Consider the following 27,863-nt stretch of genomic DNA (forward strand, 5'->3'; position numbering starts at 1 on the left):
TCACTCACACTCTCTCTCTCTCTCTCTCTCCATGATGCTGGGAGGTGGGGGATTCCTGTCCCATGTGGTGCCCTTGTGGGGTGGACATGAGCTGCTTAGACCATGTCCTAGATCTAGGTGGTTTATGGGTGGATCCCAGCTAGATCCTCTCTTCTGCTTGGGAGATGGGAGAATTCCTGTCCCAGGTGGTGCCCACAGAGGGCAGATGAGACACTTACACTATATGCTCCATCCCCATTGGCAGGAGTTAGGGGAGTGCCTAACCTATGTCTTGTTGCCAGGGGGATGAGATGCTGAGCCAACGTGATGTGGTGGGTCTGGGAAGGGAGGGAGTTGTCAAAGAAATCCCAGCCTGGCTCTGTACACGAGCCTCCTTCCAGATACATATGCTCTGGTAGCTCTTTGGTGTTCCTGGTACATTGTCTGCTGCTATGGCAGTAGCCTGAGCGAGGCTATTTAAAATGTTCAGTGATTTAGGCAGGCTGCTAGAATTGTCTTGCTGAAAGGAAATGGTCATTTATAACACTTTGGAATTTAATGGTAGAAAGAAATGTCACCTGTAGCTTGAAGAGTTTCTCCCTATTGAATATCAAAGGCCTGTTGCAAACTATAGGGGTATTCATGCTTCTCAAAGAAAAGATCCTAAGAATCTTTTACAATTTAAAGTGTTAGGCAACCTAAGTATAGGGGTCACTACCATCACCCCCTAGTATATCTGTGAATATACAGTAACTCTTCACCTGACGTTGTAGTTATCTTCCTGAAAAATGCAACTTTAAGCGACCTCCCCTCAGCCTCCTGAAAGCTGCAAACCAGCTGATTGCTGTGGGCAGGAGGCAGGGGAGAGAGGCAGGAGGCTGCGTGCTGTGTCCTTGCTCCTCCCTCCAGCCTCCTGAATGCTGCAAGACAGCTGATTGCCGCGGGCAGGAGGCGGAGGGAACAGGGGAAAGGTGCTGATCTGCAGGGTCTGCCAGCAGGTGGGAGGTGCCGGGAGGTTGTGATGTAGAGGAGCTGATGGGGGGCTACCAGCCATGGACAAAGCAGGTGGCCAAACGACGTTATAGTGGAGCATTGCTCAACTTTAAACGAGCATGTTCTGTAATGGAGCAGGGACGTAACATCGAAACAACATTAAGGGTGAGGACGTTAAGTGGGGAGTTACTGAACTTTTAAAAGATGAAATCTTGGCCCTGTTGAAGTCAATGAAAGTTTTGCCATTTACTTCAATAGGGCCAGTATAACCCACAGGACTCCTGGGTGTGGTGTTCTGTCCCATCTAGTGGCACTGAGACCCCTTAGAGAGATAAAATAAGTCTGCTCTACAACCTTAGCTAAGAGCCAGTTGGTTTTTAGCTCATGCAGTAGAGGCTCATGCATTAAGCTCCAGAGGTCCCAGGTTCGATCCGGCCCACTTGACAACTGAGGTCTGTTGGTGTTACACCAGGATTTCACATTATTCATGAAAACCAATACCAGTAAAACATTAGGAATACAGTGTTAAACACTCAGAAGTCAGGAAATGGAAAAGCAAGTTTCACCATTACCTACATATGGCTCAATCCTGTCTTTCTGTAACTGTGTAACATCCACTGAAATCAGTGAGAGTTGTGCATTAATAGCTCAGGGTAAGACTGGGCCTACTTCATAGGGAAGTGACTTTGGACAGTGTAGCTAGCAATCCAGACCAATTCTATAGGTGAGACATAGACATTTTAATATTAATAAGAGATCCTTAATTTTGCATTTCCTGATTGTCTCAAATTGAATCTTAATGTTACAGTAATGTAATTTGTCATAATTATATTTCACCAATTTTGAAAATAGAAAATGAGATTAGTATTTTAATATTTCCATTGTGTACTTCCACAGCTGCATGGTTGAAAATCCATGCAATTTAGGAATGCCACAAAGCGGGCAGGGACTGTCTCTGTGTTCTGTGTTTGGCATAATGGGGTCCTTGTCCAGGACTAGGATTCCTAGGTACTATGGTAATACAAATAAATAAATAATAAATAGTAGAAAAATCACATCTTTGGATATTATTTACATTTGTTGTTACGTGGTATTGTAAATAATACTATTATTTTAATCTTAGCAGAGTTTTTGTACCATGCATGTACCAACCTCATTTTTCAGTTCCTTTAATTACCCCTCTACCTCGCTATAACACGACCTGATATAACACAAATTTGGATATAACACGGTAAAGCAGCGCTCCGGGGGAGTGAGACTGCGCACTCTGGCGGATCAAAGCAAGTTCAATATAACGCGGTTTCACCTATAACATGGTAAGATTTTTTGGCTCCCAAGGACAGCGTTATATCGGAGTAGAGGTGTATTTTAATTATAGTTTTGCTGCTTATCCTGAGAGTAGTCCCCAGTGAGACTAATCAAGCTGAAAAGTTTAAAAATATGAAGTTCAGTAATTTTTTGTGGTGTTGTGCAAAGAGGTCTTTATCTTTATACAGCAGAAGTGTGGGATTTTTTTGATCATAACATAACAAAAATTGGTGGATACATTTTCCAGAACATTCATCTTTTGACTAAGTTGATGCACAGAAAATTTTACTTCAGCGCTAGCTATCAAACAACAAATGCTAGTGGGTCAGCAAATACACTGGGATTCCCAAAATTTCAAAAGTTGGATTTAAGTGTGCCTTCTGAGTGAGCTGTGAATGAATTAAAATGCATGGAACAAAACAAACTTTATTTTTTGTGGCTATTCCTTACATTCAAAGGAGTCCAGGTGAACATGACCCTAAAAAATCTGTTTGACTAGAAAGTTTGGTTAGCTCTCCTGTCATGGGGTTCACTCACCACTTTCCTGGCAGCTCGGGGGATCCTCTCTTTCCAGGTCCAGCGCCCCCTTCTGCTGCTCACTGCATGCCCTGTACCTCTCTCTAACTCTCTGCAACTCAGGGTACTCTGTCTTCTTGGCTTCCTTCTTTCCTAAGTCACTATACTCCTCCATTTCCAGGGTATCAAAGACTTTCCTTACAAACCGTTTCAGGCAGTCTTCTCATTCACTGTCTCGAAGGTGCCACTTCCCCAGAGACTGGTAGGGGAACCCGGGCTTATCCTCTATTCCAGGTTCCAAGTCAGGGACCCTCTAATCAGCAGCATCGGTCTGCACTATCCTAAACGTTGGTGCCTTTTCCCTAAACCTCTCCTACACCTACTGTTTCCCGCTTTCTCTGAGTTTGCCAGCCCAAACTCCCTCCTCCCAGGGAGTAAATGCAGACTAAATTCCATAGCCTCACCCACACCTCCGGTCCCCCAGGGAGTGACTGAAGATTTCTTCCCTCTGCTATCAGCTCTCTGGATTTATAGATGCCCCCTCTGTTCCTGCATAGGTGATCTTCCCCTAATTAGAGCTTACCTCTCAGCCTAAGTATCCCCCAGCTTGCAGCCTAATAAGTTAATTGATCCCTCTGGCCTACAGTAACCCTTTCAGAATGAGTGTGGGGAACATACTCCATCTTATATCCTAACAAATGGGTGCATTTCTGTGCATTATGCTTCAGAAATACCAAAGCATAACAATATGTACATATGGGAGAAGTTTGACTAATAAGCTAAATAGTTACATTAACAATTAGAAAGGACTGTTTAAAGATATGCCTCAGCCTATACTAAAAGACAGGGACACATTTAAAGCATGATTTTCAGAATCTGGGCCTGTTTTGCATGCTGTATGTATCCATGCAAATTGGTGATTTATGAGCACACTTGGCTGTTATGGATACAGGTATGTATAATTCTTGACTTGTGTGCATGCGAAGAAAACACAAATGTTCATGGGTTATGATCTTTTATTTTTTAAAACAAAACAAAAGAAACCCATACATCTTAAATATTCCCTTTTTTTTAAAAGTCAAGATTTTTAGGATTTAAAAAAATAATAATGCTCTCCTGAGGAAGAAAAATTGAATAATAATACTGCTGAGTCCATCAATCGTCACCATTTTCATGTGAGGTGATAGTGGTGTTTGTGTACAATTGCAGGTTTCAGCAATGTCTGTCTTGTATTTGTTTTAATATGTGTAAACCCATGACATGTTTAAAAGAATCCTAATGTGACACTCAAGGTATCCACGCTGTTTTAATGAGTTGTGCTGTATGGGGGGATGGTAAGTCACTGGGGAACATAGAATTCATTTCCTCCCTCTCTGAACCAACACTTCTACTTATTTCACCTTGAAATGATGCTGCTCTACCATGCACCTTTCTGCTTGGTGAACTTTATCTTGTATTGCATATCTTTGAGAAACATGTTGTCTTGTGTAGGTTGGATGAGGCTACCCATTATACTCCCACACCTCTGGCATTTGAGGATTATCTGATCAGTCAGAGGATGCTTAGAGTGGGTGTTGAAAAATAGACATTGCACCTCTCTCTCTCTCCCTGCCTCTCTCTCTCCCTCTCCCTGCTGATATGAGCTTGTTGCTTGGCTACCATCAGAAAGAGCCAGTGACTAGGGATTTTACATGCTGTCTTTTTACCAAATAAAAAAATTGTGGAAAAAGCAGCACCACTGTCAGATAGTACTATATATGCAACCACAGTATTGAGGGTTAGCTGTCCTAGGATCAAATATTTCTGGACCCATGCTACATAGGTCCAATGGCCTTTAGGTCTTGATGACCTTATAATACAAGGTAAGCGTTTACTTTTCTGCTACTGTTTGAGAAAGAAACAAGGAAACTAATACTTGAACTCCATATTGCCAAGTCCCAAAGCAATTTGAGATTTTGCAAATCAGTCAGATATTGTTTTATTACATGGCATTTATTAGTTAAGGTTTAAAAAATCCATTTAAAATATTTCCTATTAACAAAATCTAGATTTACTTATGTTTCTAGGGCTCTGATGATTTAAGACAGGTTACTTTAAATTAAACCAACAATTCTGATCCACAACAGCAAAGATATTATAGGACAGTTGCAGTGTAAAAAATTGAACACAATAAACAAATCTATACTGCCCTTCATCTTACAGGACCTGTATCGCCCACTCTCTTCGGATGATTTGGATTCAGTAGGAGACTCAGTGTAAAAGAGAAAATGGAACAGTGTTTATGGTTTGTGATTTGGTGAAGGTTTAACATTTCTTATGAGATTAGCTGCTAATTTACAGTAACAGTGAATTGCACAAAAGAGTTTTGCATATTTAATATTAAAGTCATAAAGTCAAATATATACAAATTTATGGGGGCATTTGTGGTTTTACCACTTCTTTTTGATGCAAGCTTTAGGGTGCTTGACTCAGAAATGAAAACTAAGCAGTTGTGCATACATTATGGGATAATGATTGGGTTAGGTGAATCTAATGAAGAAATCAATTATGGGCACAGAAGAGCACTCCTATTATCTTCTGAAATAGTGATCATATGTTCACAGTTTTTAATGTAGTCCTCTTTATTTGCTATGGTATGGACATGAACATTTTTTGCTCTGTTAATAAATAGCTCAACTTGTGTGACAGAACACAATTGTGACATCAGACATTCTCCACCACCCTGCCCCTCCATAATATGAGCATTTATACTTATTCGATAACACGATTTCTGATGAATTCTTAATCTAAAGAAAGAAAATTGAGAAACCATATATGGTTGCTAACTAAAAAGAAATGCTTTCAAAGAACTGTTAAAAGTATCTTCACTGTACTACAATTTGATCACTGTATGAAAAATGACATTTCACAGGCAGCATGAATATGATATTGTGCCATGTCAGAGCTGTTATATTAATCACTCTTGTATTGCGTAGGAAAGTAAATATTAAGAAAAATCTATTTAGTTGGAAAATATATACAGTATACTGTTTGCCAGCAGGTCTAACATACACACAATGACACCTTTTTTTTTTTTTGCAAACACATATTTTGCTTACAAAGTGAGTATTTTTCACTTGTGTTAAAGATAAGAAAATCTTTCTCAGACTCTGACATAAAGTATGTTTTGTATCTTTTCCAAACAGGCCATTTGAAAAGTGAAAACCTTTAAAAATGGTGGTATTATGAATCAACCTCTTAAGGTCTGAATTTTTCTGAGTTCCTTTACTTTCTATATCATGGACATTTTGTACAACATTAATATGCAAAACTCCTTTAGTGTTAAAGTAGATCTTGCATTATAACCAGCTGCTTAACACACACCTACTAATTTTGTTTGTTTTCTGCTGCTTTATTGTGAGAATATGAGCTAACTAATATAATTTACATAGTTATGGTCTTTCCAGTTGTATCTTAAATCTTAATTTAATATTTATTCTTTATATTTAAGGCATAGTGGTCATATATTTTTAGTAGTTCATTTACTTCTAGTATATCAAATACTTATGATTTAAGACTTAGGAATCTGGCAACAATGGTTGTGACACTCTTTTTAAAGAAAAAATCTACACAGGTGGTATTTTTGAGGTAACTGGTAACATCCCAATACAGCATCTTAAAAAAAAAAAAAATCAGGAAAATTTGCTTAAATACCCAGAGGATTGTTAGCTACTATATAGCAACTTTGAAATGTAATATTTTACATTTATGCTAATTTGTCCTTAATAAAATCATGCAACTGGAAAATGTTGACGTGGTGCTATAGCTTGCAGTCTACTACATTACCATTCTGTTTACAGAGAATATTGAAAACAAAACATTGAAAGGGCAGCAGAACACAACACTTACCCTTCTATATACTCACTCTCTGTTTGTAGTATCATTTGGGGAGAAAGACACTGATCTGGCAGGCTTGGGAAGCAATTGGGTTAATCCATTTTGAACACATGATTCACCATACCTGCTTCAGAGTTCAGGTTTAAAATGATTTCCAACAGAAATTGAGAGGCCTCTGCCGAGATCAAAAGGTGCCCTGTTTTACCTAAAAGACTCAACAACTGTGAAGTTATTTGCGCTTGTGCCTGTTGTTGATATTTCTTTGTAAAAGAGAATTATTTAGTCCAGTAGAGTCCATAATAGGTGACAGTGTGCTGGTATCAGTTGCCAAAAATGCAGAGAAAGCAATGGAAGAGAAACGCAATAGCTACTGGCTCTATGGGATTGGTTTTCTTTGCAAAGAAAAGAAATTCCCAGAATTTTAACTTGCCTGCCCTCTGTCTTATGGAGTACTACTTGCGCAGAGCAGTCCATTAAGCATTATTCATTCTGCACAAACAGTAGATATTGCCAGTGAATCTGAATTCTATGGCTTTGGTAGCTGTGGAGGGGGAACATGGACTTTGGGACTAACAGTTGACAGATATCATTGCCAATTTTCCTTCCGGGTTGTTTCAAAGGATATGCTAGTCCCTAACATTTAATCATTTAAACATACAATTTTTTTAAAAGAGTTATTCAAGGGACAGTGTATATCATCTACTTTAGGAATGGAAGTCCCTTAAAGTTTGAAAAAGCATGCTGTTTATAAATGTTAAGATTCCCTTTTATGTGGAGTGTAATTCCATTATACATGAGCAGAAATTAAATGTTTCTTTGGACCAAGACCATAAGGTTCCAGTTTATTGGCGAACTGAAAATGTGTTAACTTGGTATTGTAGCTTTGCTTGCAAATAGTACAACTTTTATTTTGTCATCTGGCTTTGTCGCTGTTATTAAATAGCAGAATAGCTTAAGCATCTTTGTATTATTTGAACTTTGTATAGTTCCTCTCCTTATATTGCATGACATGTTCCTACCATAAGTAATTTACCATGTGGTTGAAAGTCATGTATAGATTGTGAATGTTTTGCTTCCCCTTGAGCCTTGTGGTTAGTTATGAATATTTTCCTAATGCTTTCTGCAACTTTTTTTTTAAAGCAACAAACAGTTCAAATGTGAAGCACAGTATATAAAAGAGCCAAATGGTTTAGAACCCATGGACAATTACATCATGTTTGTGGCTTCTTTAAATGAATGTATGAAAAAATGTGTTGGTCTTTTTGATATGTTAAGGGCAGATGTTCATCTGGTGCAAATTTTCATCGCTCCATTAAAGTCAATGGACCTACGACAACTTACAATAGCTGAACATCTCCCCTGAGGAACTGTATACACTTTTAAAAGCTCTCATGTACACCTAATGATGGGTCTGGTTCAGCTCTCTTTTAAATTAGTGGCAAAAACATCACTGACTTCAGTGGATGCAGGATTGGTTCTTTATATACAGCTATGTATATGTATGGAGGTTGATCAATAATGGTAATGTTAAGAATGGTAATATTTTGACTTATTTGACCTTTTGCCCCATCATGAAGCATGCTGTCCTGCATTGTAATTAAATCATATTGTGTTGTAATATTGTGTTTAATAAAATTAAATCAGGAAGCTGTAGTTAACTAACAGCATCATAGTATGGAAAATTGCTTTGCAAAACCATAAAACAATTCAGGAAGAGTAAATTTTATTTCTTTGTTTTTAGCCCTTTCCACCTTTTTTGTTATGGTATATGTGGCTGTAAAAATGTATACAGGTATGTGGGGGTATTTATATAAATATGCATATGTCATTGTGTATACATGTATGCATATAGATTATAAGAAAGTCTGTGTAATGTTCTACAGCCTTAAAGAGTGTATGGCTTGAGATTATTGGCATGCTTAAAAAATTGAAATAAATAAATTGCTTGTTTTTACAACTTTATAATTTACACTACAATTGAACTTTATACAGCAAAGTATGTTGTTACAGAAGATGTCGTCCAACTCTAAATGTTAAAATTGACAGTTCCAAAAAAAAAAAATTCTTTAAATGATACCCAAATTTACTATTTCATCCAAAAAAAAATAAAATAAAAACACGGAGGCTAAATTTACCTTTTCACTTGTTGAAAACAAATATGAATGTTTACTGCGCTTTATTTTAGTATACAATTATTATGCAAGCAAATACATAGATTGTAAATAATCTAATGTTGGGTTTTTTTGCTTGTCAATGGCAAGAAGAGAGATTCTCACCAGAATGTTCAATAAAAATACAACCTTATGTCACAGTTAGAAATAGCTTTACATGTAGATACAGATATACAAATGGTTGTTTAAGACCATTCAAAATGTATTTCAGGCCTCACAGTGATAACAGCAGATCCCTGCGCTCTGAACAGGGGATATTCATAGCTATACTTTTTCAGTAATACTTGTTGAATGGCCTACTCTGCCTATTTACCCTCTGTACATGATTTGTTAGAGTTGCTGAGTGACCATAGCTCCCATTTTAAATCATTGTGTGTGGTGGGTGGGGAAGGTGTGAGTGTGGGTAGGTGTGGGTGTATATACACACTTTTATATAAAAGAGATATATACACACACACACACACAGTGTGCACATCCATATTTGTATGCGTTTTAATGTCTGTATTTGTGCATCTTGATTATATTCATATTTCAGTCACCTTCAGCAGTAAAGTATGAAAAAAGTACTGTATTCATATACATATCCATTGTCTGATGTATTGAAATGTAGAAGTAATTAGTTGTGATTTTCCCTGCATACACAGTATTGAGTTTAAACTCTCTACTGAAAGATGAACAAACACCATTTCTGCTAAGGCTTCTTCTTGTAAGTTCAGGGGCGGCTCCAGGCCCCAGCACGCCAAGCACGTGCTTAGGGTGGCGTGCCGCGGGGGGCGCTCTGCTGGTCGCCGGGAGGGCGGCAGGCGGCTCCGGTGGACCTCCCGCAGGCGTGCCTGCGGAGGGTCCGCTGATCCCGCGGCTTTGGTGGAGCATCCGCAGGCACGCCTGCAGGAGGTCCACCGGAGCCGCGGGACAAGCGGACCCTCCGCAGGCACGTCTGCGGGAGGTCCACCGGAGCCGCGGGACTAGCGACCAGCAGAGCGCCCCCCGCGGCGTGCCACCATGCTTAGGGCGGCGAAATGGCTAGAGCCGCCCCTGTGTAAGTTTAAGATTTTAACAAAGAGCTCCATATGGCCTTTTTTCCAAGAAAAGTGCTTGGATATTTTCTTCTCAAATATTGCATTTTTGTATTAATGTGTTCCAGGAAACCAAAAAAAACCCCTAGTGATTTATCAGCAAAACTCGTGAAACTTACAAAAATAAGTGCTGATTATTTGAAATAAAACAATCAGCTAAAGAAAATCACTTCCATTTTCTGCCATTGTTACATCATACTGTGTTGTACTTGTGTTTCATATTTGGCCATGTCATACTGGTTGCAGTTTGTTGTATTGCTAGACTTAACATTATCATAAAATATTGTAAGTCATGTAATAAATAAATGGAAAAACCCCATACATGATGTTCAGTGAGTTTATTTTGAAAATGTGAAATCCATACATATTGGTCGAGCATTGTTCATCTAATAGTTCAATATAATGTAAGCATGTGGGATTCATAGATCCTAATAGGTTGCTCTAACTAGTGGATGCATTTCAGTAGTTTTTAAAATTTAAATTCTGGGCTCTAGTGTATAGAGGTAAACGGTCCTGGAAGGAAGAATTTTGTTTCTAATAGGTCCTTTGGAGACAGTAAATTTACCTGCCTAGAACTGCTTATGGGTGAATTTGTGAGTGTGTGACGGGATAGATTTGAAGTATGAAGTGAGAAATTAGTGTGCTGTATCCTAAGCAGTGTACCAGGTTCTGCTGTCAACTGAGCTTTAGCAGCACTCTTCCTAAGTCACCTAATTATTAGAAAAATGTGTCTGCAAAGAATGTTGAACTGCACTTGCTGTATTTTAAAATAAATACCTTGTTTCCCCAGCACACCTTTGCCCTCTTTCGTTTATATTTCCCTAGCTTATTTCTGGGAGAAAACTTAGCAACAGATGACATTCCATCTCCTGCTGGTTACTGCCACTTCAACTCATTTTCAAGAGCTGTTACTCTACAGGTCTGTGAGACTGATACAAATTCCAGCTCAGTCCATGTCCTGATCATTGGGAAATTTGTCTGCCAGGTTCAAAACCATTTTTCCCTTCAAAAAGTTTGCGTTTTGCATTTTTTGTCAGTAATAAGGAGATGGCTACCAGCAGTAGCCTAATGAAGACAAAAATGAAGCTGTACTGTAGCAATCATTTAAAAGAGGGCACAAAATAACATAGAGTTAGAATTCCTTTCCTAAAATGCTCAGGGGTATTGGGAGAGCTTTTAAAATTCAGCCTGGACAAATAGAAGAGATTAAAAGTAAAAAAACTGACCACAGTGCAACATTTCTAATCTAATGGAAGAAATAGGAAATGCAAACCTGTGACTTCCTTAGAATTTCTGTTTCTTCTGTTGCATTAAAGATATTATAATGTGTATGTAACTTAAAAAAAAATCTTTCAGTCTGCTACTTCATAAGTAACTTTTACATTGCATGCGATATGGATATAATAAAGTTGTGGGCCAACTTCCCAACAGCATGAATCTGATATATATTTTAAAAACCATCAATCTTTCCTCAGGAGATGCCAGAGAATGAGTGAGGGTGGAGACTAAATTACAACTGACCCTTCAAAGCAGTAGTTCATCCAGCTCAGGTTTAAGATTATAGCTTGAACACCAAATAGAAAACTGTTTTAGCTTTCCAGTATTGCACTTGCCCTGTAGGCAAACAGAATACTTAGGCACGCCGATTCTATGGTGATGAGTGCAATACAAGAACCTATATAGAACAGAATACTTTAGTTTGCCATTTTTAGTTCTTTTCACCAGCACGATTTTCCTGTAAACTTTCCCATCTCACCTTCACTCCCTTAAGCCGTCAAGAAAAGAACAAAACAGTTTCCTAAATGAAACATATAGATTATTGCTTGTGTTTGAACTGATCTCTTTGCTTGCTGCAGTATGTATATCCTGAAGTACATATGTGAAAAATCAGCAAAGAATCCTGTAGCACCTTATAGACTAACAGACGTTTTGCAGCATGAGCTTTCGTGGGTGAATATCCACTTCTTCGGATGCAAGTCCACTTGCATCCGAAGAAGTGGGTATTCACCCACGAAAGCTCATGCTGCAAAACGTCTGTTAGTCTATAAGGTGCCACAGGATTCTTTGCTGATTTTACAGATCCAGACTAACACGGCTACCCCTCTGATATGTGAAAAATGTATAGCTCCTCAAGCAGGATCTCATTTAAGTTATGTGCCTCAAGGCACTATGCAGAATGTAGGACTATGGACAAGACTCATGCTTGCACACATTTCTTCTTCCCTTCTTTCCAGATGAAGGCAGCTTATTAATAAATGTAGATCTCGCGTGTCAGTTTAGTGGTGTATCTCAGCTTGAAAAGAAAACAATTGCATCATTTCTCTTTCTGCACATTGAAGTCCATTGACTTCCACTCTTTCAGCACAAAGATTATGGATTTGAAGTTTCTCCATTAAGTAATTTTTACTAGCCCTATACTGTTTACTTGAGATTTTTTTTCTTCTCATCTGTGTGTGCCAAAACAATGTAACTTATTAAACAAAAGAAAATAAAGAACATTTTTCACTGGATAGAGAGCGAGCAAAAGAATTTTGTCTAATCTTTGGTTTCTGTCTAGGCTGTAATAAATAAAACTGAGTTTCTTCTTAAAAAATAGTACCAAAAAGTATTGTTTTACTTTTTGTTGCCTAATGTTTTGCCCTCTGCATAGCCTTTTAAAAACATTTCCTGCTCTTGAAATATTTCCAGTGTACGTTATTCTCCTTTCTTATTGGTTTTACGGCAGTGTAACTTCAGTGGAATTAGGTGAGCAGAATCAGGTTCTTAATTTCATTTCTACACTGTTCTGTTGCCCTTATTTTGTCACTAAACATGATGACCATTAGACTAGGGAATGGGTTTCCAAGGGAGATGTTGGAGGGTTAAAGTAATTTAATAACCTGAGTAATTTATAACTGAACCAAACACACATGGGTCACAATATTGCATAGACAAAAAGATTGGCATGTTTGCCTAACTGGCCTCTTTAGTTTCTAGGAATCTCTGTTGAATTTACATATATTCCTGTTGTGATCAAACACACACTACTGAAATGTTTAGCCTTTCCCCTTACCATGTTTGTGAAATCCTGGTTAATTATTTGGGGACAGTCACTAAAATGCTATAATAATTTAAAGAGTTCCCTTACCATGTGCCTTATCACTGTGCCTGGCCTACACTTTGTGTACTCATTTTACTCTGTTTCAGTAACACCCTTTTAAAAGAACACAACTCCTCATGTGTTCCAAATTCAGCTTTACACCTGTGTGGATTTCTGTTATTGACATTTCATCCGGATGCTTCCTTCACATGAGCAAAATACAAAAGAATCTATTGTCTAAAGACTTTGTAGACTCCATATGCGCTAATAAAGATTCAGATAAATTGGAAAATGTAATCCAATGTTCCGTTTTCAAGATTCGGGAATCTGATATGCATTAACTTGTTTTCTAGACATACTCGTTATGGGTTTCCTTCCATAACTGCTTCATACCAATAATCCACAAAAATAATTCCCTCTTTTGTTGCTATGATGGAAGATGAGTTTTGGATCAAGGTGTATGTAGGAAGAGGAGAATCCTCAGATTTATATAATATTTTACCATGCTCTTGTCCTTGAATTTGAGGAATGGCAGTTGAGGTATACCCTTTAAATATTTACAAAACAGTTGCTGAATAAATCTCTCAATAAGACATGGTTGAAACTCTATAGTGCTAATCTTCCCATTCACATCAATAAGAAGTGTGGTATGTTGACCATCTGTTTTGTGAACCCGAATAGGATCTGAAATACCTACACCAAAGACCTGATCTTTTTATGCCATTGCTTTTATGTAGGTGTGTCATAAAAGCAGCCAGGTGTCAGCAACCTGTGCAACTGGTCACTGTTAAATCTCTTGAGGTGATGACATTTCAAGTGCCTCAAGATCTCTTAAAATTAAAACAGCTAATTGCATTAAGGTCTGTGGTTGAAAATATCTTGCTCTTGCAAAGGGTTTTTTCCTCTGCAATGGGATCTACAGCTGTGAGGGCTACTGTATGTACAACAAACAACTGCATCAGGATTAGAAAACCAACTGGAAGAAACACCAAGCCCCTCAAGGGAATGGGATCCAGAGGTCTTTCAGCTTGGTGAGGAAAATGAGCTACATAAAGCCTAAGTGAACGCACGGTGTCCTTCTAGCTTACAAAATGATGAATAAATAAATGCCTTTATATAATTCCAGAGAACTGAAATACACAATAAAAGTCAAGCTGTTTGTGACTCTTTTACATAGAAAGCTCGTCTACATATTAGATGAGACTCTCTGTGTGTGGGGATTGTGAGTATAGACATATACATACAATTCCTGAACTTTATTAGTATTTTTTTAATCTGTTTAATAAAATTGGAGGGCTTTCTTAAATGTGATGTAAAGGGCATTCCTGCATGGTTTCTGCGGTCTGGCAGTCTTCAAAACAATTCATTAACACTGCCTTCGTTTTACATTCTAGTTCATACCCTCTTGTTTTATGCACACAACTCTCACTGCTGTCAGTGGGTGCTTTGTGTGCAGGCCTATGGTAGAGTATATAGCTGTAATGCATCATTTTGGTGCCCAATTTTCAATTATGTGTGTATAATACTGAGTCTTCTTGCTCTCACGTGTTGATCTAAATATAATGTCTATAAGAGAGATGGAGGCTTTAAAAATAGTCTCATATTAAAGCTGTTTTCTGCTAAATTTTACAGAAACCAAAATTCTCATCTCTGATTGACTAGAGTTTAGGTTCCTAAATCCATATTTAGGCACCCAAAGATGATCCCTATTTAGCCAAGCGGTTAAGCATATGCTTAACCTCACACACATCAATTGGGACTATTTGTATTTAAAGTTAAAGCATATGTTTAAGTGATTTGGTCTGATTTTCAGAACTGAGCACCTACAAATCCCAGTGGGAGCTCAGCACCTCTGAAAAATCAGGTGTCCTTCTATGAATGAGACTGAATTTACGCATACAGGTTGAAAAAATTTGTCCACAGAGTAATGTCTTAATTTTAATATCTCTCCCGTTTTCACTCCAGGACTAAGAGCAGTAGGTCAGCAGTCTGAAGAGATAATCAAAATGTTAAAGAAGATGCTGTGGTGTATAATCAGTAGTGTTAGAGGTACCATCTGCTGTAAAGATTCATCTCACCATTTAAAATGCAAAAACTGTATGCAGTAACCATTTGGTAATTTGTCAAAATACGAATGCTTTCAATAATCCTGGGCTATAACACTTCAGGGTTTTTAAAGAGCATTTCATGACTGCATATACATCATGTGCTGAACATATTTAAATGATAGTCCCCTTAAGAAAACAGAGTGGAGAGGCAGAATCAATAATAATTTGGATATGCTATCATAGGAGAGTTAAGAGAAACACCAGAAAAAATAGTGAAAGCTATTCACTGTATGTTCTTCCCAGTAGAAGTGTAAAACAAAATTTTTACTTTTTATCATTCTGTGCTGTACACATGGAATATCTTCTCCTGCCCTGAGAATTCATGGAGTTATGCTGTATGCTTGTTACTTATTATCCCTCTACACTGTCATTTGCAAATGTTTGTGAGGTAAGTTTTCACTGTAATATCTAGCAGAGTTGAAATATAGGTAGTTAGCGCTTATCCTAAGCCTGCAGGAAGGGCAGTAATGCCTCAGTGAATGGTATAAAGCCAGTCAGCGCACACTTCTGTCATTAAGAGGCAGCAAATGTAGTCCAAAAACTGATGAGTGAAGTTTTAATCCTAGTCAAAGTTCAAAGGAAGTGGTCATATGGATGAAAATAATGAGTTTGTGATGATGAAAAGAAAAAAGACATAAAAACTCTTAGGCATGGGATGTGCAAATTAAGAGGATTATTTAAAGAAAAATAGGCAAATATAAATAAACTCTAGCATTCTGGCCAGATTCTAACTCTGGTAATTGCATCCTGTCTAGCTCAGTACTGCACTGAAGTTTCAACTGGATATAGCATTGTTCTTCATATCCTCCCCCAAACAGTTGCTATGTTCTACCATAAAGTAACTTTTATTTCACTGGTGTATGAAATGATTCCTCTAAATAGTTTGTTTTTCCAGTTAAGTTTGTAGCATTTATTCATTGACTACTAACACTTCCACATTTCCAGACCTCCCAAGACTGTTTTCAGTATCTTCCAAATGTAGAAAAGGATATGATCCAGTCCCTGCCCCTAGGAGATTACAATGTAAATTACAAACAGTATAGTCTCACTCTACATGATAGTAACTTGGAGGGAAACTACAAACAGTGCAGCACTTTGGAATCTTTCAGCATGAAAAGTGCTTTATAAACACAAGATAGTATTATCATATGATTTTCATAATTAAAGATTGCTTTCCAACTCAAGTTAGCCCATGAAAATATAAAGTCCTGCCCGTTCGTGAGTTTAAAGTGCTGCTTTTACATTTGTAGATTTTTTTCAGTTTGCGACAAGAAGGAAACTTCAGGATGGGAGAATCCTGAAGACACATTCTAAGCTCTAGATTTGCAGATGCTGTCTCTCTGGCTGGGACATCATTTAATCATTAGTAAGAGAGATGCAGCACAGAATAAGAGGTCTCTGGAAAATAAGCATATATGTGGTAATGTTTTGTTTTTTCTCCCTATATGACAAAAATATGCTTGCCTGTTCTAGGACCTTTCTGAGGAGGCTTTCGTCAAATGGATATTCGCAGAAAAGAGCGAACCTGGTTCTAACAAAATAGATATCAGTCATAATTGGCATTTTGGTGTTGATATTAGCTGGGTTAAAATGTCAAGACAACTAACTACTGGAAACTTCCCGCCAACAGAGAATACCCCAATTTGGTGACTTCTCACATTTCAGCCACAAAAATGTGCACTGGACGTAGAACCTTTCTAAACTTGTTTTTCAGTGGAAGGTGCATAGAAGCTGAACTGTACAAAATGAAGTCCTCTTTTCAAGGACTGAATGAATGTTTTCCATGGGAAATACTAAATTCCCCTTTGGGACCTCTGTCCAGTAATGATGGGTGGAGATACAGGTGCATTTTAACAATCATTTCTGTCTTCATTTGTCTTTCTCCATTTCCAGAGCTCCCAACACAGTGGTTCCTCTACCTCATTAGCATCCACCAAAGTTTGCAGCTCCATGGATGAAAATGATGGACCTGGAGAAGGTAAAAGAGACTGTTTTGATGGTCGAAGGTTGTTGACATTTCAGAACAATGATAGCTCAGCAGCTATGTAGGAAGCGAGTTGTTATTTATACTGAAGAGAGTGAAGAGTTGCAGGGATGACTGACTCTACCTTTAGAGGGTTACCAGGTTTACTGAACTGGTTGAATCATGGATTCTATGCTAGTATGATGTTTGCCCTGCATCCAGAATACCATTATTCAAGCATTTCAGTTCCACTATCTTCTATGGTACTGATCTCACAGATTCCAGAACAGCTCTCAGAAGCAGTGGATTATGGAAGGTTTTGAAAGGCCATAGGTACAATATGGGACAATAATAGCAGAACTAGTTGAAAAATTTCCTCGTTGATGCTAAATGGGTTCAAACAGAAATGGTTTAGACCAACCCAGTTCTGAAATGTGAAAGCTTTGTCTACTCCACCCAGATTTTAAAATGCTTGTGAACTATTTGCAGCACTTTTGTGTGAAGAAAGTCAAAGTGGATAATCCTGGTGGTCTCTTCTGGGTCTAAAATCTATGAAATACTGGCCCTTTTGAAGTCAGTGGGAGTTTTGCCATTGACTTCAATAGGATCAGGATTTCACCCAAAGTGTCACAGAAGCATCGGGGATTAAACTGGCTGTATTGTAGAGAAGGCCCAACTGCCACTTTAATGGTCTATCTGTTTAAAAAAAATCTGGTTTTATAAAATTTTTAGATGGTGGGATGAGGATGATGGTGTTTTATTATTACTGATTGTTATCTGACATACTCATTTTACTTACAAGCGCTCCCACTTGAGTACTTTACAGGCTGTGTTTTTCATTGTTTTATTGTGATGTATATCTTCAGAAAAAATTAAAGAGGAGCACCCTCTAAAAGCTGAAAAATAAAAGGAACCCAAGGTGATAAAATGGTGAAGAGTTAGAAGGAAAGGTAATAAATGCAAGGGCAACTAAAATAGAGTAACTTCTAGACTAGTTCTTATTTTAAGGTTTTTTTAAAGGATGAGAGGATGGAATGAGAGAGATGTAATTTTGACAAAAGTTCCAAACTCTTGGGACTAGCACAGCAAAGGTCTAGTAATCTACCCATTTGAGAGGAGATGGTCAGAACCTTTAATCTGCAGTTATCCATATGAAACTGAACTCCCCTGACACGTGAAAATTCTGCAAGGCCATCATTCCTGCTGGGGATGTCACATATTTCCTTCCTTTCATTTCATATATAACAGCAATATGTTTAACATTTCACAGCCTATAAGGAGACCAGTTCCTTGTTTCAAAGAGTTTAGAATCTAGCATAGACAAAACAGTTCGGACACAGATCGGTATGTTGTATGCTGACATGAGTTCAAGGTGGCATAGGATGAGGTTTTTGATATGATGTAAATTAATTTGACATTTGATTAGAAAATGAAAGCAACAATTAGAGGACAGTTGTATTTAAAATAATAACTCATGTTTGATATCCCTTTAATCTATAATTGGACAGACAGTATCTCAAATACCCTGTCCAGCCTTTCTGTGATTAAAAAGCATAGAATATGGGCAGGATCTTTACCAAAATGACTATAGTATGCCTGAAATAAATTAATCTGAATAGCGCCGTACACTGGAGTGTTCCATGCATACGTAATTACATTTTTAGGAAGCATGAGGAATCACATTGGGCTTTAGCAGAAAAATGAAACCCCAGTGAGATGAATATCCTCGCTGCATGCCAATGATTAAGATATGTGACTCAGGATAGCCTGTACTCTGATGCTTATCATTCAAACACACACACACACACATATACACACACACACATATGCCGGTGCCATTTGTAGTTTAAGGCGAAAAATACAAAAGTCACAGCATTTCAATCTTAACACCACATTGGAAAACGTGGGTTTTTTTTTTGCCAAATAGTCTCTCACACTTAGTATTCTGTTGTGTGAAATGTAAATAATATTTACTGCTTTAAAGAGTGTAAATTTAAGAGTCACTGGTTTAAAAGGTTTTTTAGATATTAATATATACCCAGTATATTTATGTGGTCCAAACGTGGTTGGTTTAGATTGAAGTCCATAATCCCAGCTTTTGGAAGCATTAGTAGGCATTGGTAAACTGCTATTTCAAATGTATTTCAAGAATAAAGGTGCATTAATAGGCACTAAAGTAACAGAAACTACAAACCTTTTCAGTGTGTAGACACCGTGTGTAACATAATTTTACCTAAACATCTGGTGCCCAGGTTGCATGTGAAGGTGATATAATTGAGAACATTTGTTTAAAAACTAAATATTTAATATTTTGAGGGGAAAATAGCACTTAACACATGAGGAATTTTATGGATGTCTCATTTTACAGGATGTAATAAAATAAGGGCTTGAGTGTTAGATTTTTGGTACGTATATTTAATCATACTATGTCAAGCAGTTCTAACCCTTATCAAAGGGCTTAACTACACTTGTGCAGACCACAAAGGCCCTTTCATATTTAAAAAATACAATTTCAGTTTTACACTGTGAATATGTTGCAATAGGGACTGTAAGTTGTGTAAACCTTGAATGTCTGAGTCTATAGCCCAAAGGTTTTATTTTTCATCATTTGATCTGTGTGAAACCTATTGAGTATATACAATGTCAGCAGCATGGTTTTGCTATACACTAAATGAGATATTGATTCTGAATGGTTTCCATTGGACCTAAAGCGCATGTTATGTGCAACATCTGCATTTCCTTCTCTACCAATAAAAATGCACTAATGATTTTTTCAGAAGTGTTGGAAGAAGGCTTCCAGGTTCCAGCATCAATAGCAGAAAGATATAAAGTTGGAAGGACTATAGGAGATGGAAATTTTGCTATTGTAAAGGAGTGTATAGAAAGGTGAGAAGGATTATTTGCTTATTACTGTAAAAGCAATCATTAACATAATACTTTTCCTAGATCATATCTTTATTTGCAGACTGTGGGACTTGTGGAATAAGGTAATATCTCAGTGCCAGATGTAAAAAATGGAAAAACTTGTCTAATAACCTGTGCTGTGAAAAAAGGAGCAGTTCCAAGGGACAATCTATAACTTTCATGCTTTGGGTTTTTTTAATATAATTCCCCTCCCCCCCATATGCTCAGCACAATTCCACCAGGTCTCAGTTCCTAGTGTTCTAAAATAAGATATTGGACACTATTTTCTTGCAATTTACTCTTCCAGCTTTCCTTTTTGAATGGTTAGAACAGACCTGAGAAGGATTCAAAGCTCTAGCATATGTGTGCATCATCTTTTTTTCTGAGAGCATTCTGTGCAAATACAGGAAAAATTGGAATGTAAAATTTGTGTGTGTGGCACTGTAAGGCACTCAAAACTAACTGTAGATGTCACTATGCCATGAAGTAGTGCTGACTGTCAGCATCACTTCCAGGTTATTCTTAATAAAACATGTGCCTCTGTGCTCTTCCTACTTGCTTTTTACTACAATATGGTGTCAGAGGCGGCTGGACCCAACTCCAGAGGACAAAGGGAAAGGAATAAAGGATGAGAGACTGACTGAAACTCATGTGCAACAAGAGGGATGGGTTTGAGTTCCTCACTCCTAAGCCCTGAAGTAGGCTCTGCTGCCACAGCCCCACTAAAAGGTGTGTGAGAGAGAGAGAGCGAGGCATTGCTGAGAACCAAGAGAGTGTGGTGTAAAAGAAACAGAGGGAGGAGGAGATGTCCACAACAGAAATTATTATGAAACTTCTGATTTCTGATGATGGCAATGCAGAGAATGGCAAAAAAAAAAAAAAAAAAAAAAGAGCCAAAGAAAGAGATGTCCACAATAAACAACAGAGCTGCCAGTATCTGATCATGGGAGTTCTGGGAATGAGGTTCCATATCCACTGCCACTATATCCTAATGAGGAGCAGTTTACAGAATATTCCGCAGTGGTTTCAGAAGCAAATTTAACATTTCGGCAAGTAAGAACTTTGAAGCCAGCCACAAAGACTAGATCAAGAATAGGCTGGATGCAAACTAGTCTCTCCCTGGAAAGAAATTTGTCCCAGCCTGGGATTCAGATTGAATTGTCTCCGTATACCAAACTAACAGCTATTGTGGAAGTCTGAAAGAATAAGCTTTCTCTGTACAGACTCAGGGTTCACATGGTACATGGCCAAGATTATTATGACACCTTTACAGGCCTTTGAGAGAGGTTATGATGTTGATGCAAAAGATCTTTCAGATAAAACTCCAGAGTTGAAAGTGGCCCCTCATAGGAACCCTGAGCTAGAAAATGTAGAAACCCAAGGAAAAAGAGAAAAGCAAAATTAAAGAGGGCACAAAGAAAAGGGGAGGAGAAAACAGTCTAAGGCTAGAGTGCGAAAGAAGAAAAGGGCAAATCTAAAATGAAAGAAATAGTAGATTAGAGAAACTAGTGGATTATGCAGCAGAATAATACTGTGAGAGTCAGAGAGTCCTCCCTGCCTGCAGTTAAAAATGTATACTCAAGCAATTTTGGGCTTTTCAGGTGTTTCTGAAGTTGAGAGGAAATGTGTTACAAGGAAATGACAGAACTAACTGTTGGTCTCACTACACACAGAAATAGCGCTACCACTTCCCAGTTATCTTTAGTAATATGTGGCACTGTCTGTATGGAATACTCTAGAAGTGACTATCTAGGGAATATGTGATTTTGTGGTCTGGTTATGCAGATCATCCCAAAAGAGTGCACACCTTCCTGCATATGTTGTTTGTGTTAAAGAGAAACTATTTGAGGAATGTTTTTGAGAGTTAAACCACAAATATAGTTAAATTACAAATGTCCTTATATCCCTCCACCTGTAAAGCTGGCTTGGTTACCATGAGCATGAGTTCAGAGAAACAGAAACATTGAACTAATAAATGTAAAACACCTCCACAAAGACCTAAAATAGCATTTCCAGGCATAAAAAGGCATAGCTATAAAGTTATCTCAGGCCCTGCAGGGCCAGGAGTGAATGCTGGGCAACTTTAGGGAGCTGAGGAAATTTCCTCATCCCACTGGCATAAAACTCCTGTGTCTAGAACAGACTTGGACCTCAAAGTTATGACTTTTTGATCTATTAAAAAAACCTGTCCCTGTACTAAGACATAATCTTACCCTTCCTGGGCCTTGGCTATGGGAGTAAATCCCAGCTTGAGGCTCATGGGAACCATGTAGCATAAAGAAAGAAGAAAGCTGTTCTGACAGCTGATGGTCTGCCAACATGTCTAGAGATGGTAACCAGTTCCTCTGTATGCAGTATTTATTACATGTCTGTAATTTATTGCATGCATATCTCCTCCACATACATGGTGTGGGTGCACAGGTGTGTGTGTGTATCCATAAAAAATCATGACCATGATCCTGCATTCCTTGCACACCCAACGCCCATTGGATTTTGTGAAAACTTAGTTTGTGGAAGGAATGCAGCCCCTTATTTGGTCTAGGAAAATTTAATTAACAAAAGGTCTAACAATATAGTCTGTGACTAGTACATAGTTGTAAACTTTTATATTGCAGTAATCTGAATTTTCTGCTTTGCACTGTAACTTTTTATTCATTTAAGCGGTAGGTATATCGTCGCTTACTATCTGATTGTCTCTTTCTGGTCTGGTCTGAATGTTTGTTTAATAGATCTGTAAGACACAAAGCAAATCAATGTTGCCAATAGTCTGTGGTTACACATCTTTTTAGAGGAAAGAATAAATAGGATATTAATTTACATGATGCTAGCTTTTATTTTATTTTTTAAAATGTGTGATCCCCCAAATCAAAGAGTAGCCAGAGTTGTAGTCTGCTTGTTACATATTTGCTGTATCAGGTATGCAATTTGTCTGGCAGACAAATTCATTTCTAACATACCAGATTTGGGAAATATCTTAATTTCCATGCTAGTTAATATTTCCAGTGTTTTGGAGCAGATATCGTCTTACATAGAGAACAAAAGCCATTAATATCCTTTTTTGTGACAGAAAGGAAGCTTTCCTGGGACAACTAAAGAGTCTGGTTCACTAGCTTTCAAGAAGATATATTTTGCCGAGCTTTAGCCCCATGCACCTGAGTTTATGATGATCCCTCCCACTTAAAAGATAGACATTGACACTGTAACTATCTGTCCCTTCTCAGGTTTGGATATGTCTACTCAGAATAAATGCATCCACATGAAGGCCACCTCAGGGTGAAGAATGGCCAATTTCTCAGAGCTGTAGCTTGAAGCCCTCTAGTGGGGGAAAACATAGATGTCAGGGTGCTTTGTTGCTTTTTTAAATTAAGGCTTTAACAGCAATGCTGTAGTTTTGAAGAGATGATCATTCAGAATAGCTTCTTTGGCAACTCTTAATTTGTATCCTAATTTATATCTTTCTCTGGGGCCCTGCTGGCTTTAGAATCTGAATATGATAACGTATTTGTCACATTTTTCTTTTTTATAAACAAAATTTACAAAATTTAGGGGTTGGGGTATAATCTGCTGAACATAAACTCCCAGTGCGATGCTGTGGCCAAAAAAGCTAATTCGATCCTGGGATGCATAAATGTGAATCTTGAGTAGGAGTAGAGAGGCTCCTTTACCTCTCAGATATGTGTTCTTGGTACAATAATTCTCTTGGTCTATCGCTATCATCAGTACAAAGAAATGTTAACATTTGTATCCCCAAAGCCATTATTGTTCCAGATTTTGTCCTGTTAAAATCACTGACCTTAAACTCGGCAGGACTACCATGTACTTATCACATCCTTTACAAAAATATTCAGATGATATCCTTTTTCATCTCAGCAGTTATGGGTACTGTGCTTGAACGGCAAACACAAAATCCATTGGGAAATTTTCATTGCAATTAAATGTTAATTTTTTCTTTCAACTTTTCTCAGGTCAACTGGTCGAGAATATGCTCTGAAAATCATAAAAAAAAGTAAATGTAGAGGAAAAGTAAGTATGAGAGCTCAGATAAAGACTATAAATGTTTCCAACAAAATATTTTTCTGTGAGATTGACATCCTGTTTTGACAGCTAAGATCAGTTTGGGAAATTCTTGGTGTTCGAATTCTTCCTGGCCAATAGCAGAATTTTTGCAGTTGAGGGCATTTGCCTTTGGAATTTTCTGCCCTTGACAGGCCACCAGAGCACAAGTCTAGCAGCCTGCAGAATACAATGCAAGATGCATTTACTTCAGCATTTGGCTAACTGTGTGTGTGTTTGCTTTAACTACTGTCATTAAAACATGTAGCTGCCAGAGTGCTAAATGCTATAAAAACAGTAAAATAGAAGTAATATATATATAGTAAATATTATACTAACTTAATTGCTGCTGGTTTTTATAATTCTTTACCTAATGCTTTCTAGGAATATAGAACCATATTTATAACTGCTCAAAATATTTTTTGTATTAGAAAATTTTCTAAGACGCTTCAGTGACTGACTGACTTTTCTCTTCCCACATTTCATTTTCTGTGTTCTCTTCTCTGACCTTGACTCAGTCATCACAATGTTGCCAGACATTTTCTACCCACATTCTACATGTACATTTCTAAAAACAATGTTTGTGATTTTTCATGGATTCTTTGGAAGATTTGAAAGTCCCAAGAGCCTCTGAACTCTCCCTCACGGGTGGGTGGAAAGGGTAGGTTTTTTCCACCAATCTGTATTCATTTAAGATTTTTGTTCTGTGGCAGGAGCACATGATCCAGAATGAGGTATCTATTTTAAGAAGGGTCAAACATCCCAATATTGTTCTTCTGATTGAGGAGATGGACATGCCAACTGAGTTGTACCTTGTCATGGAGCTTGTAAAGGTGCGTATTTTGGAGGAGATCACCCATATACGTGAACCCGATTCAAGATTGTATCAGTATCTTCAGGCATTTTACTCAAGCAACTTTAACCATAGTACATGATAAAACTCACTAAAATGCCTGTTGTTTTTATCCTAAAGACTTACAATAACATATGACAAGAAATGAGTGTTTTATACACTTGCTGTTTGGGGACTCTCAAGCATGTTCATATTGTGGACCACATCCTAATAGTGTGTGTTTTGTGGACACCTCACCTTCCATTTGTGATCACCTGGAGCACTTCTCCTCACATATGGCATCACATAACATTCCTGTGGTAACTGCAGCACTGTCTTACATGACAAACTGATATAAGAAAACAATTGAATTTTTAGCTCATTTTAACACAATTTAGCTGCTAGCTCTGCTCATTTCCAGCTCTATGTGACCTGATAGTTTTTTGTAGACCATGCCAGCAAGTGCTCAGTGGACAGTATTTTGGGGGCCCATGTTCTCGTTCACATGTTTCAAAAAGAATTTGGCCCCAGATTACACCAACAGGCAAAACAAAAGCACCCAATCAGAGCATTTGTTTAAACATCATTATACTGTATTTTGATGAAACAAAGTAATGTGGCCTTACATTTAAAATACATTACCTGTGTCATCTGTATCCATTGAGTTTAGTGTCCCTTCATTAAATCTTCTCTTTTAGTTTAATTGAAATTGAGATTGAAAAAACCCATTGCTGTTTAAAGTGTGGTTCTATCCTGAAAAATAACTCGGTGAAAACAGCACTGTGTAGTTGGTTCTGAATTTATTGCCTTGTAGTGACTTCCCAATTGAATGTGTTCACTTTACAAGAGCAGATTTTCTTCCCCTAATTGCCAGAACTGCAAACTCAGCCTGGATTATACAAGTCAAGCCAGGTTCTTTCTGGCCTGTGTATCTTTCACAATAAGGGGTCTGCAATCAGAATTTAGTAACAGTTCTGTTAATGATACACATGTCAGAATACAGCCCAGCTCGCTGCGAGTGAAAGGTAATTAAAATGTATTTGTCAGTAAAATCAGAGAATTCTGAAGAAATACAAGGCACAGAGGTCTTGAGTAAGAAAATGCTATTTTCCATAGTGATTTTACAGAATAGGCCTGCACTTCAAGTTCACTTATAAAAACAATGGTTCTCCAATTATTTAATTCTGTAGAATACTTTGTAAGAGAGACTAACTCTCTCATTAACCACTTCCATTCTCAATATCTCATTCCCGCCATCATTCCAGCAATACTCTTTGTTTTGGTGGCCTTGCAGACCATGATTTGAAGTCCACTGATTGAAAATTAGGTCCTAACCATTTAAAACATAGATGTTTAATTTGTGCCAGCAGTACTTGTACACACACCTGTTGAATTTAAAAACTTCACCCTGGTGTGCAAATTGGCCTTTAAGCTCTTAAAAGTTCTACCCTATGAAAAGAATACCACTGCCTTCCAACCACACCAGAACTGGAAGACCATGCTCTCCTCTCATCTTCATGCATTAAGTAGGGCCCTGCTTCTCCTGCTTGCAAAGACTGGCCTGTGCATTATACCACAAACATGTAACAGATGAGAAGTTGAATTGCCTCTCAATGATTCATCCACAAACAGAAACAAGACCCTTCAACCACTGCCCAAGTTGTGCCCATCCACTCACCTAATCTCTGGAAGCATAGTAAACCCTGCCACCTCTTAGTTCCCCTCCTCTGCCATTTTTCTGGTTTTATAGCCATTCTTTGGTCCCCCATCAGGTGACTGGGCTTCTGGGGTCCAATGAGAGAGACCTAGGCAGCTGCATAGTAAAACAATCAGAGAAGTACTGTCTGATAGGTCTGCTTGAATTCCAAACTCTGGGCCATTTGAGGTCCAAGTGACTACCCACCTCCACTCAGTTTCCCATGACAGACCTTCCATCTTCATCCTTCCCTCCAGAAGATCTACTAGCCAGTGTGAGTTGTGCCCTGACTGCAGTGTCCAGGACCTTAGGGATGAGCAATCACGTAAAAACAGGCAAGTTTTGCAGGAGCAACTTACTTAGCCACCCATGTTTGAAAATGTGACATGCAATAGGGTTTTTTGTTTGGGTTTAAGTTATAATCCAGTTCTCACTCAGCTAAACAAGAGAAGAGGACACTGCAAGCACTCACAAAAGGGAATGTCTTAAAATAGGATTATAAAGAGAAAAGCTATTCTAATGACTTCTACTACTTCTCCTACTCTCTTCCTCCTCAACATACCCACACAGGCTTGCATGCTCTTTCTCTCTCTTTTTTATTTAAGAATTTCTGCAGATACCATGAAGTTTAATCTGATGGTTTGCTTTTTCTTAGTTATAATAATATTCATGCTTTTAGGAGATTTTTCATAGACATAAATTAATCTGAATTTCTGTGAGCACATGAAATTAATGGGTTCTTTACCTTTATATGATGAGGGGGAATAAGGGAAGATTGGTCCCAATCAGATGTTAGTATTGTTTCTTTGAATATCTATTCTATTTGTTAATATTTAATTGAAAAAACCTTGTTATACTGTGCTCTGCAGGCACCAAGAAAGTATTTCTGGAAAGATATTAATTGTTAATTCAACAATTGCTGACTGTTTCCCTTGCACAGCACATGCTGTTGGAATTGATTAACCATCTGTTATTGACTGACTTTTGAAAACCTAAGTTTAAATCAAATTCACACACAGGAAAGAAATTCAAGAAGAAAAGGCTTGTTGTAGAGCACAGTTGCAGTTAATATCACCCTGCATTAATTGACAGTAACATGTTTGACAAAAGTGGCTGCTGTAAATACTGCCTTCATTTCATTTCATGGTAGGCATATCGTTCCCTGCTTTTTTTAAAGTGCTCTAAGTGTAAGAAAAAGCACTTCATAAATACAAATATAAACGTATTGCAAGCAGTGCTTGTAAAATGACTGCAGGACCTGGTCGCTGGCACTTTGCCTTTCTACACAACAAAACAAAATTATTATTCA

At 37.9% G+C, this 27,863-nt stretch overlaps 1 protein-coding gene across 10 annotated transcripts in view; it reads left to right on the forward strand.

Annotated features, from left to right (window-relative positions):
* DCLK1 (doublecortin like kinase 1) overlaps window positions 1-27,863 on the forward strand; it is a 374,217-nt gene that overhangs the window by 302,534 nt on the left and 43,820 nt on the right. For 8 of the 10 annotated variants that reach the window (XM_045015788.1, XM_045015797.1, XM_045015784.1 and 5 more), the window contains 4 exons: window positions 17,000-17,084; window positions 19,847-19,955; window positions 23,939-23,996; window positions 24,740-24,859. In XM_045015788.1, the coding sequence (XP_044871723.1) occupies window positions 17,000-17,084; window positions 19,847-19,955; window positions 23,939-23,996; window positions 24,740-24,859 (372 nt within the window). Of the gene's footprint in view, window positions 1-4,998; window positions 5,081-16,999; window positions 17,085-19,846; window positions 19,956-23,938; window positions 23,997-24,739; window positions 24,860-27,863 lie in introns of those variants that run through there. The other 2 variants (XM_045015817.1, XM_045015856.1) reach the window with 2 other exon arrangements.

This window comes from Mauremys mutica, chromosome 1, assembly GCF_020497125.1.
Source record: "Mauremys mutica isolate MM-2020 ecotype Southern chromosome 1, ASM2049712v1, whole genome shotgun sequence".
NCBI classification, from domain to species: Eukaryota; Metazoa; Chordata; order Testudines; family Geoemydidae; genus Mauremys; species Mauremys mutica.